Source organism: Abramis brama (assembly GCF_963993115.1).
Source record: "Abramis brama genome assembly, chromosome: 21".
Lineage (NCBI taxonomy): Eukaryota > Metazoa > Chordata > Actinopteri > Cypriniformes > Leuciscidae > Abramis > Abramis brama.
The window spans coordinates 21,898,313-21,911,014 of NC_139983.1; the positions used below are offsets into that span (position 1 = coordinate 21,898,313).

The following is a 12,702-nucleotide window of genomic DNA, read 5'->3' on the forward strand; positions in this document are numbered from 1 at the left end:
CAGGCCAACTGTACGTTACGCACATTATCACAGGCTTTGGATTTCTTTACCTTAGGTGACCGGAGAAGCAGAAAAGCTTGCCTCTTCAATGAATATAGCGAATATAGCTTTAGTAGTAAGGTAGAGAAACTTTTTATATATTATTACATTACATTACATTACATTATACAGAATGTATGTGTGTATACATATTGTTTTATTATAAAGCAATTTAAATGAAAATCATTACTCAAGGTAATAATTAACCATTATTATTATTATTACGAGGAGGCAATCATCATGCATTAAAATCATTTAATGCGGATTATCCATTACATATAGCATATGTAAACAGTACTGACAATGTGATTGACACAGCCCTTCCATATGCCCTGCATTTCAGCTGATGATTTCATCACAACCATCTCAGAAAAAACAAAAACATTCTGATTTCCTTTCAGAATGAGCCTCCAAATGTATACACCCCCCCTCCTCTCATGCTTGAAAAAACACTCCTCTATCTTACAGCCACAGTCTGGGAAAGAGAGAATGTCAAGTTATTTTCCTCCCTCTGAAATGCAATGACATATTTCAATTGCACAGGTCACACTCTCATAGCCAGGACATTGCTTTGAGCATTTACCTCCTCTCACATGGAGGGCAAATTTCAAACTGTCATATTGTGTGTCAGGCTGACTGTCCAACTTGAAATTTGTGTAGTATTTCTTGTATAGTTCATGTCTATATTGCGTTCACTACAATCTCACATGTCCTCAGGTACTCAGAAAGTGTCCTTGAGTTCCTCCTGTCTACAGTGAGTGCCTGTGATGGTATAAACTCAAGTGGCCAGTTTGGTCATTCATCTTCATGATAGACACAACGGGTTGGCCATTCCCCCCTACAGGTGTCTTTGTGCTCGGCACGCTGGGAGAAATGTGCTGCTGGCGCTCACATCAAGCCTTGTGTCTCACCTCAATGCCAGAGCGTGTCTGGACTGCCGACAGTTAGTTTCAGCTCTGCCTCCTCCGTTCCACTGCAGCCATACAAGCTCAAGCCACACCTGCCTGTCTTTCTGCCCAATCTGTCAGGCATTAAGAGCTTTCAACAGCCCTGCTCATGGGCAGATACAGTTTTAATGGCTTCCAAAAGGATCATAATTGCAACCATTCAACAGAAACTCTTTCAGTGAGACCAGCACTTTACACATTTCACTGACTCCCATGTTTGATTATTTCCCTGCACCTGTAGTTTCAGTGCTCACTTATTTGCCACTGAAATCTTTACTGTCGTCATAGTGACTGCTATATGACTCTGGCCTCTGTCTGGCTGACCCATTATGATCAGACTCGCTCTCTTCAAATCCCACTTGACATTTCACTCATGTCTTTTGAACAGACAGCAAATGAAATAACATGTAAATAGTAAAGAATGGGTTAGAAATACATCTTACAGATTGCATTAGAAACACACAATGGTGTCTCTTCTGAGCCGTCTGTGGTTTATGTCGCAGCATGTGTGACACTTCTCATATTTCCTTGTTTTTGCACTGGTGACAAATCATTTGTCTTCCGTTTAACATCTCAGGCAGCCCTTAATCAATATGTTACACAAATAGTTTGACAGACGTAAGCTATCAAAATCTTTCTGAAGGACAAGCGCTCACACACCAGGAACGAGCACAGTTCAAAATTTTTGAATTGTCTCTCTTTCAGTTCAATTGAATTCAATTTGCCACACCCCACAGGATATTGAAAAGCAAAATGAATAACAGCAAGTGGAATTTATTGAATTAGTGAACACGTGTGAATACTGTGATGTTTTAGTATGTGCGGTAAAATGAAAACACTCTGCTATTGTGTGTGTTGTAATTCGTGAAACAGGCCTGAAGGTTATAGGCATGATGCAGACACAGTATAGGACAGCCTTAAGAGCATTATTGCTTTTATAAAATGGTTAGACATGCTATACATAATAACAAAACATTCAATACTTGATTGAGATGTCATTTTATTAGGCAAATGTATCAAGTATGCTCTGCTGGAAGATATGATGATGAAACATCGAGGCTGTGAGGGAGATTGAGTGACAGGAAGTGTATTCTATTTTTATAACTTTATGTATTAATTTTCCCAAAAAATAAATAATATACATACATATTTAATTAAATAATGATAAAATAAAATAGGTACAACTTTTGTCATTTGGCTTTATTTCAAAATTATTTAAATATTTCAAAATTTCTATTTCAAATCAATGCTGTTCTTTTGACATTAATAATAACAAGAAATGTTTCTTATCACCAAATTACTGTGTTAGAATGATTTCTGAAGGATCATGTGACTCTGAAAATTCATCTTTGCCATCACAGGAGAATAAATTGCATTTTAAATATATTAAAATAGAAAACCGTTATTTTAAAGTGGAATAATATTTCACAACAGTTCAGGTGTTTTTTTGTTTTTTGTTTTTTTGTATAATAAATGCAGCCCTGGTGAGCATTAGTGACCAACCCCAAAATTGTAAACGCTAGTGTACAATACAAAAATGTTTAATTAAATCATGAACAAATATAAAATGGTGATAAAATAAGGTACAACTTTACAATTGTGGCTTAATATTTTATACATACTTGGCTGTCTGTATGAAAATAATTCTAAGTTTCAAGTGACGCTGACACATAAAATGTATTCTAGCAGGGCTGTTTGTCTTTCTCTCCAGGGGTGTGAGTTTTGTAAAGATGACTCAGCACACTGTGTTATAATCAGTATATGTGTTGGCATTGAATTCACAAATAACTAATAATAATATCCCTTCAGGACCCACATCAGGTGTATGTGCATTCATGTTCAACACAGCCTTATAAACTTCCTTGGAGATCTGCTCAAACATACATTTCTGTTTTTCTATCATGTTAGAGACTTTTTATTGACTGCTATTGTCTTCACTGAGTTAATTATATGCCCTAATCTTAAACCTAACCCTCACAGTAACGCTTCTGCATGTTCAGATTTTTCATTACACAATTTAGTAAAGCCATTGTTGTTGCCTGATTTCCACAATGTTGGTGTTGAATATCCATGTTGGGACATTTATTCCTCACAATGTAGGCAAAAGCTGATCCACCCACTCATACACTCGCAGTGTTCCAGTGATTAATGCTACAGGCAGAGATTGTGTCCCACAGACATCACCCCAGTGATGCGAGACATCTGTCTGTGGTTAGCTGCATGAGTCTCCTCTTGCTTTTCATGTTCTGAATCACTATGGCTCTCTGTGTGTGTGTGTTTGTGTGAGTATCATCTCTCTACCAGCGCACTGCACATATTTGCTTTTGTATTTGAGTTTTGCTGTATGACTCACAAAGATGATCTTGACCAAGTCAGAAAAGGTCAAGGTTAGCCAGTAAATTGGCTCTAAGCAATCCGCCCTCTTGCTAAGCTTATGATGTTCTCTCTCTCTCTCTCTCTCTCTCTCTCTCTCTCTCTCTATCTGTGCGTGCTTTGATGTCTGAGGAGGGGTTTGATGAGGTCTGGACACTACGACTACAAAGAACAGTTGTAAAGGAGTCATGTGACACACACACACACACACACACACACACACACACACACACACACACTTCACCAACTATCCCATGATTAAAGTTGAAGAAAAACATAATAAACAACCCCACAATGCATTGAAAAAAATATATGTATTAGGTTCTTAATCAATGTGTATTTTCCCCCAATAAAATATGTAAACAATTTTACAGTTTTTTTCGATTGCTAAACGACAGTGAGCACAACTGGAGCTACATGTGCAAAAAAAATAGTCACCTGAGCTAAACAGTTCACATCACCTGCAAAACTCATTCCAAGCAACACAACTCTTTACACATGGCTCAAAACAGGCTCAGTGCAGCCAAACACTATGCACAACCCTCACTGAGATAACACACACTGTCACTCAGAACACACTGAGAGTAAAAACACTAGCATCAAACACCAGTACAGAAAATACAAACTTTTCATCTTTACAGTTTGAACAATTTCATTGACTTCATACAAAGTAATATTTTCTTCAAAGAAAAGAGTGACATTCTTTCACATGATTTATTTAAATTTTTAGAACATAACAATTCTTTAAGGTAAATGAAAATTAGCAGTTTGCTTCAATAGTCTGTAGTAATTTACGGAAAATGAGAGAAAAAAGGTAGAAACTAAAAGTACATACTGTAATTCGAACAAATAATTGAGGGGCTAATCCTGCCTCTCTCTAGCATCAGGCCACAATCAGCAGTGTTTGAAAGGCACAAGGCTGAAATCTATTCTGTTTTGAATGTGTAGTTCACAGTTTTGACAGCAGTGTGCTAGCATTTGAACAAAGTGCTGTAAATCCACAGTGTTGTGCAGGTTGTGGTTAAAGTCATGGGATAAGTGTTTAGAGTTTTGATAACTGTGTTCAAGCAATGAAAAACTAACTAGAGTTTGGTCCACATGAACTGCTGCTGTGCAGACTGTAGTTAGAGTTTTGCACATGTGACTCCAGTTGTGCCCACTATCGTTTAGCAATCGAAAAAAACTGTAAAATGTATTTTTAAGAATTAGATTTATTTTTACCCTGTTGCCAATTATTTTTTATTTTTTTAATGTTTAAAACAGAAATCTAACATATTTAATGAAGTTTATACTTAAAAAAGGAAATATAATATGCCAAAAGTATGGAAAATAAAATTAATTCAAGATATATTCTCTTTAATCTATACTTCTCTTAGGGCTTGTTTACACCTGGTCACTTAGCTATCTGATTTATCAAAACGATTCCATTTACACATGGTTACATAAATGTGTTTTCGCAATCTTTATGCAGATATTTATATCGGAGTTCATGTCACCGAAAGCAACATATATGAGCTGCATTTTATTGATCATCAGCTAATTTCAAAATCAAAGACCGCAATAGGAGAGAGCAGCAACAGCAATGGTAAGATCATCTCGTTTCTGTACTTTTAATGAAGATGACTTTGCGACTTACTTTCGCTTTGTTGTCGGGATAATTCCGGTTCGCGTGGCTACGCAGACGCGACAACAAATTTCTGTATTATACATTTTTAAGGCCAGACAAGTAGTTTATTGAGGGTTGATTTGTAGAGAAGGACTACACTAGGGGTGGGAATCTTTAGTCACCTCACGATCCGATCCATTCCGATTCTGGGAGTTACGATCCGATTCCAGAACGATTCTTTATCTACTCCTCCCCCCTCCCCTCCCTATTAATTCATTAGTTTACATAGGTAATTAAGTACTTTTTTTTTTTAAAAATACTTTTTTTTTTTTTTTATTAAAACAGTTGTATGTTAAGAATTTTAAACTAATATAACTTCAAAACATACAAGTAAGTAGCAAATAATAAAGAGGAGCATAGAAACATAACAAACAAACAAATAGTGCTTTCAGTAGCCTATTTAAGATTATCTGAACGTTTTCCATTCAAGAACTGTGAGTGATTTTTCTTCATCTTTACTGTTGTTTTTTACTATGACATCATAGACTGCGGGACATCTATTAAGCTGCATTCACGCACGGATCTCTTTTGAAATATAAGAAGTAAAGTGGTTTGTCCTGTCCGTTTAATCCCTTAAGACATAACTGGCTGTGTTTACGTTAATTTTGCACAAGTATATTAAACCACTTACACGGAGTCGCACAGCCGCATGCGCGAGCAGTCTACACAAACAAAGCACGCGTCAGCATTTGAAATTGAAAGCAGCCTTCTGTTAGTGAGGTTCATATTTTAAATATACAAGTCCACTGCATTCCAAACCACATGATGACTTCGTAGAGCATTTGTAAGGAAAATACCGAAAGGCGAGACAGCACGCTTCAAGTGTAACGTAACATCAAACAAAGTGCGCGTCTCTCACAGCGCATCCTGTGCAATGAAGCCTGTGAATGTCCTTGTAATTCGCTTCAACCTTTCCGAATTTATGAAAGATTATTTTACGGAAAGTTTGATTGGTGTGTGTGAGGAATTGGAAGAAAGCAGATTACGGGTGTTTCTAAAGCAAACTCAGCGTCATCGCATACCTGGTTAAAAACTAAGCTCAGAATCGATTCCGAAATTCTCAGAATCGATCCAGAATCGTTGGAGAGAGAATCGCGATGCATCGATGGATCGATTTTTTTCTCCCACCCTACACGCCTGCGTATACATATATGTTCAAACTCGCATACCTTTGGACTGAACACGTTATGCGCATGTGCACGACGTCTGCGCTTTCGTGGGTTTGCATTTTTGAGGTTTGCGGATAATCGGATAATCGTTTGCACATTCGAACCTATTTCAGTGAGTGCGTTCTCGAGACACCAGGCACTTTTTTGTGCGGATGAGCGGCCGGAGTGCGTTAAGGGTTTTCCTGTTAGAACGTGTTGTGTTAGCGGCCCCTAAGTTAATAACTAATGATCTTCGCAACGGTAGTGAATCAATCAATCAAAACTAACTTTAGCTGGACAATAACTTTATCCTAGAGCTGCTGTAAAGCCTAAACAATCTGTTACGGTAATTTCCTATTATCACTGTAAAGCTGCTTTGAAACAATCCATATTGTTAAAAGCGCTATATATAAATGAAGGTGACGACTGATTTATGACATTTTGCACGTTGGCTTGATGAATAGATGCTCAGCTGCTCATCTGCGGTGATGCTTGTTGCAGTAGCGTCGTCATATCTGGCTATAACATGACATATATAACACGCTCTCACACATTTATTTTTTAGCATTGTTGGGAGGAGTAAAATTTACATATGTGGTTTCAACAACCAGATGCATTTACACTTGTCAAGTTTCGTCTGGAATAAGGCCCAGACCTCCTGATGTGGTTTGAGTGATCGGATTCAAATCCGTCTCAAATGCGTTTTGGAGGACATTTACACCTGGCTTTTCACGATCGGATAGCTATCTGATCACAGAAAACGCATGAAGTGGCCAGGTGTAAACAACCCCTATTATAATAGATAAAGATAAATTATTATATATATATATAAAAAAACTGTTAAAAAAAAATTTGCTAGAAAAAAAAAGACAAAATAGTGATTTAAAATTTTTGTTTCAGTGTGAACACAACATCATGACACCTACTTGACAGAGACTTGTGACAGAAAGAAGAAAAGAAAGAAAAAGACAGCAGTGTGTGTGACTTTATGTTCAATACTCAAGGACAGGAAACAGTCCTGGTCTATTCACGTCTGTTTCCATGCTCATAACCCAAGGAGAACAGGTGCGAACGTGTGATCCAACAGGAAGTCACATGTTTGAGTGTTCTAAAGCCCCTGAACAGCTGTCCCCCCAGTCTTCCCTCCAGAATGTGTGTCGGCATGCTTGGGGGCACTAAAACGGGGGCTGGTCTTTATGTGGCTGCAAGCCTGTGAGTATTTGTTGAGGCTAATATAAGGACAGACGCAAAGAGGGGTTATTTAAAAACACACAAACCCTTTGGCCTTCCATAGCTTAGAATAACACTGACCCTGCATGTGTGTTTGTGTGTTTTAAACAGGTGGAGATTGAAAAACTGGACTACCATCACTACCTCCCCCTGTTCTTTGATGGTCTGTGCGAGACAGTTCACCCCTATGAGTTCTTCGCTCGACAGGGCATCCATGACATGCTGGAGCACGGTGGCAGTAAGGTCCTGCCTGTTATTCCACAGCTCATCATACCCATCAAGAGTGAGTGGCATTAAGATGACACCTACTCCCTGTCTAGTACTAATTCCTGTCCAAACTCTTTTTCATTCAGTGGTGGTCAATCTGTCCCTGGTACATAGTATGCACTTCATCTGCATAAGAAACCAAACAGCTTGGAAGAAGAATATAAGCAAGAAAAAATTAAATAAAAATAACATTAAAAATGATAATAATTAATATATATAATTAATATATACACACTAAATAAATCTGGTTTATGGAATGGAGGTAAGAAGCAAGCCTTGAAATGCTGAAAATGTTTATCATAGCTGGAGTTTGGCCTAAGTCATGTGAAGGAAACGACAATTTAAAGGAGAAAACAGTATGATGATGAGAGCAATATTGGCCATTAATGCTTTATTGTTAGCCAAGGGTTGTTGTGAAGCTGTTACTATTATGGAATAAAACTTACTGTTATTTTTTTTAATTTACTGTAAAAGAAACACATAAATGTTTTTGCAACAAAGCAAAAAGACCCCTTTAATTTAAGTTCATGTAATACCGAATTTTAAAACATTTGTCATTTTGTATGTTTTTTTTTTTTAATGGTTAATTTTTGCTTGTCTTCCTGTTCATAAAAATGGTATTACTTAATATATTGTATTATATAATGCATTTTAAGAGCACAACTGGCCCTATTGTCAGCACAACAAAATAAGACAAAATAACACAGTGCACTAATAAAATACGCTTTTCTTTGCAATAGACTGTGAAAACTTTGGATACACTAGAAGGTCATGGATCGAAAAAAAGAATGAATTAAGCTAATTTTCAAAACAAAAACTGACCGTACACATACAGCAAAGGTCACTCTGAAGAGAGTGAAAACCAGAAGGTCGATGTTCTGCACTGGCCCGATCAAAGCCCAGAATCAAAAAATAAATGAGCTCTTATGAGATGATTAAATAAAACAATCCTTCTCCTGCTTGATTGAAGTTTGAACTAGATTAGATAGATGGATAGATAGATGGATAGATAGATAGGTAGATAGATAGATAGATAGATAGATAGATAGATAGATAGATAGATAGATAGATAGATAGATAGATAGATAGATAGATAGATAGATAGATAGATAGATAGATAGATAGATAGATAGATGGATAGATAGATAAATGAGAACAGTTTCCCCCCTCTCTCACAGGAATGACTGCAGATATGTTTGTATCAGGAGTTAAACTAATGCAATTACTGAAGAGTCTAAATGTCATGATCCTGTGGTATTTAGAGAAGGAAAAGGTATATGAGGTCATTCATTTTTAGAGCCTAATATGAAGAAGGAATTAATGGTTCCTTTATTTAGAGAGATTTAGAAACAGATCTTCACTCCTCCAGACGCGTCACACATCATGCATTATTGAACACTCCTTCGGTGCAAATGTCACACCGCTGGAAAACAGTTTGCCCTGTTTGTTTGGTAATTAGAATTTCATCGTGTGCTGTTCAGATATAGGAGAGCAGGAAGTAAATGGAAATGATTGTTAAAGTACAGCACACAGCTGCCACTCAAAATAAATGTCTTTATTCTGCGAAACACATAAGTCAGGGGTTTTTTTATGTTCCACAGAAGGAAGAAAGTCGTACAGGCTTGGCTTGAAATGACGTGAGGGTGTGTAAATAAATTCATTTTTGGGCAAAGTGTCCCTTTTAACAGATAGGTTTTTTTTTTTTAATATGAAGATACCTCATAAAAACCTTGTTCAGACAGGCTTGAGATACATCATAACATCATGTCTAATAATGTATTATTTTATAATGTTCTCTGTGGTCCACTTATAATGTTATCAGGACATCCTAATTTAGATGTAATAGGCTATTTTCATATTCTATTTTTTACCTTCTCTTCAAAACACACTGTTTTGATGGGCGTGCGGCATTCAAGACTTGGAAGTAAATGCCTACTGCTATATTTTGGTAACAGTTTTGCATATAAAAATAATTTAGCACTATAGTATAACTACTCAAATGATCTGTAACAGACAAAGCAATAGTGAGACATGGTAAAAACATTGTTACTCACACTTGTGTGTTTTTACATTACTGTCAGATCCAATGTTGTCAAAACTGCATCAACTTTTATTTTCAGTCCCTCTGAAAGGCCTGTGTCAAATGTGTCTTGTTTAAAACGAATCCGCGGTAAAATTAAGCGAACAAACTAACAGTGTCTTACTGACACGATCTGACTGGAACTTCATCCACGCTTTCTTAATGTTAGGAATATTAATGAGAATAACTTCTTCTATGTCAAAAGTTTTGATTTCTCAATCAAATGATGCAAATTAAGGCTTTTTTAAAGAATTGAATGGACACCTTCCATTTAGAGCCCGTGAAGAAAGCATTTTTCAGGTTTTGGACATAGTCTGAGAGCAAAAAAGTGCAAATATAACACCCCAGTAAGGGTTGTAACAAATGGCAAAATTTTTCACACATTGTCAAAATATTCATGACCTCAAAGTGTTTTTGGACTTTTCTCTTTCTGTCTCTACATCTGTCTGTGTTTGTCTACAGATGCCCTCAACACGAGGTGCAGGCAGGTCATCTGCACCACGCTGAAGGTTCTGCAGCACCTGGTTGTTTCAGCAGAGATGGTGGGTGAGGCGCTGGTCCCGTACTACAGACAGATCCTCCCCATCCTGAACATCTTCAAGAACATGAACAGTAAGCAACTCATACACATCTACAACAACTTTGGGTTGTTATAAAACGTTATATGAAATATATACACCATTCTAAAGTTTGGGGTCTGTACGATTTCTTTTTTTATAAAAGAAATTAATACTTTTATTCTGCAAGAATACATTGATTTCGATATGTATAACGTTCCAAAAGATTTTTCTACTTTAAATAAATGCTGTTTCGAAATTTCTATTAATTAGATAACCCTGAAAAAAAAAAAAAAAGAAGTCAAATATCACAAATATTCCATAAAAATATTATACAGTTGTGCCATTATGTGACACTGAAGACTGGAGTAATGACTGCAGAAAATATAGCTTTGCCATCACCTGAATTAATTACATTTTAAAATATATTAAAATAGAAAACAGTTATTTTAAATTAATAAAATTTCCAAATATTACTGATTTTTTTTCTGTATTTTTGTTAAAATTAACCCAGCCTTTGTGACTTATCAGAAATATATACATAAAATAAAAATAAAAATTACAGACCCCGATCTATTGTACGAAAATAATTTATTTTCACATGATGTCACAACAGAGCTTTCTGATGTAATAGATTTCAGATGTGCGGTTACAGGTATATGTATTGCCAGTTTTGAATATGGCTCATTCAATCTGATGTCAAAACTGTCGAAACTTATAGTATGTTTTTTAATGACTACATTCTTTACTTTTTCTGCTGCTTTGGTTTTACACATTTAACCGTTTTTTGTATCTCTGATCTGGCCACATAGAAAAACACTGGCAATTAACATTGATTTTACATTGATCCCTGCGGCCCTTGTCTTGCTAGAGATCAGTGCTTGTCTTTTAGGATCCAAGCCTTCAGCTCTGATCTTTAAAGCTGTTCTCAGATCAGCAGGCATCGGCACTGCTCTGAGTCACTCTTATTGAACATTCTACATCATTACTGAATGCTTATGCCGACTTTTTACATGCCAATGCCAATACAAGTCTACTGGTGCCTGTATTTCCATTGATTGTGTCGTTTTATTTGTCTCTCTTTGTCATCTATGTCTGCCATCCTTTCAAATATGGTTCTGCGGACTGACATGACCGTTCTGTATTCATTGTGTCCTGGTGTCGGACATTTCACGGTTCTTTTCACCGCCTTTGTCAGGCAGACTATAGGCCTGCCAGCCATCTTCAGACGTGAGGACAAGCATTGTGGATCAATCACCTCATCACAGGCTTAACCAGCCGAAATGCTGCCACCTCACTCCTCTGATCAATATCCAATTTGAATCTTTTGTCTTCTTAATTCCGTTACATTATGTGCTAATGTTTTGTTTGAGCAAAACAAGGAGCACTGGAGGAACAGAGAAAGCTCCTCTCATTAGCTTCAGGCTCCATGCTAATCTCCTCAGTGAATTACCGATAGGTAAAGACTCTTAAGTGTTTAATGCCTGGTTTACAGGCTCAGGTCAGGACTGGTTAGATCCAAATATCAGTTTCAGAAATCATTGTGCATCTTGTCAACTTGAGAAATGAGCAGCTGCTATTTTAGTCTTCATAGTTAAAGCGTAGTTAAAGGGATGGTTCACCAAAAATTCTGTCATTATTTACTCACCCTCAAGTTGTTCCAAACCTGTTTGAATTTCTTTCTTCAAAAAGAAGATATTTTGAAGAACATGGGTAACCAAACAGTTCATGGACCCTATTGCCTTCCATAGTATGGAAAAAAATACTATGGAAGTCAATGGGGTCCATCAACTGTTTGGTTTCCGACATTCTTCAAAATAACGTATTTTGTGTTCAGCCGAAGAGATAATTATTCATACATGTTTGGAGCAACTTGAGGGTGAGTAAATGATGACTGAATTTTCATTTTTGGGTGACTAAACTATCCCTTTAAATAGTCTGATTGTATGAGAGAGAGAGATATATATATTTGGAGAGCTGTTAACTGAAGTTGGACTAAAAAGGATCTGACTTTTTCTTTTGGATTCCTCTGGGGGTAGATTGTGAATATCCTGACCCCGGATCACTCTTAGAGTATGTCATGGGCTGTGTGTGTGTGTGTGTGTATGTGTTTTTATGCGTTGTGGCAATGTGGCCAGAGGGAATTTGTGTCTACATAGTGGTCTTTTGTTCCCCAGGATGCAGCTGTTGGCGCTTGTGGTGTTGTGTGTCCATGTGATTCGTCCTGCTTTCTGTGCTTTACAAATCTTTTTTTTTTTTCACAAGGTCACATTTGTCCACATTTGTCCACATTTGTTGCTGTTAAATAAATAGCCTAATATTCTGTTTAAAAGTTTGGGGGCAGTAAGTTTTCTTCCTTTTTCAAATGCATTCATAATTTTATTCAGCAAGGATT

The 12,702-nt window shown here is 36.8% G+C and overlaps 1 protein-coding gene across 1 annotated transcript in view; it reads left to right on the forward strand.

The window, feature by feature from the left end:
- pacrg (PARK2 co-regulated) overlaps window positions 1–12,702 on the forward strand; it is a 108,658-nt gene that overhangs the window by 60,011 nt on the left and 35,945 nt on the right. Inside the window, exons 3-4 of the mRNA XM_084096402.1 lie at window positions 7,515–7,686; window positions 10,213–10,362. Coding sequence (XP_083952528.1) covers window positions 7,515–7,686; window positions 10,213–10,362 — 322 coding nt within the window. The remainder of the gene's footprint in view (window positions 1–7,514; window positions 7,687–10,212; window positions 10,363–12,702) is intronic.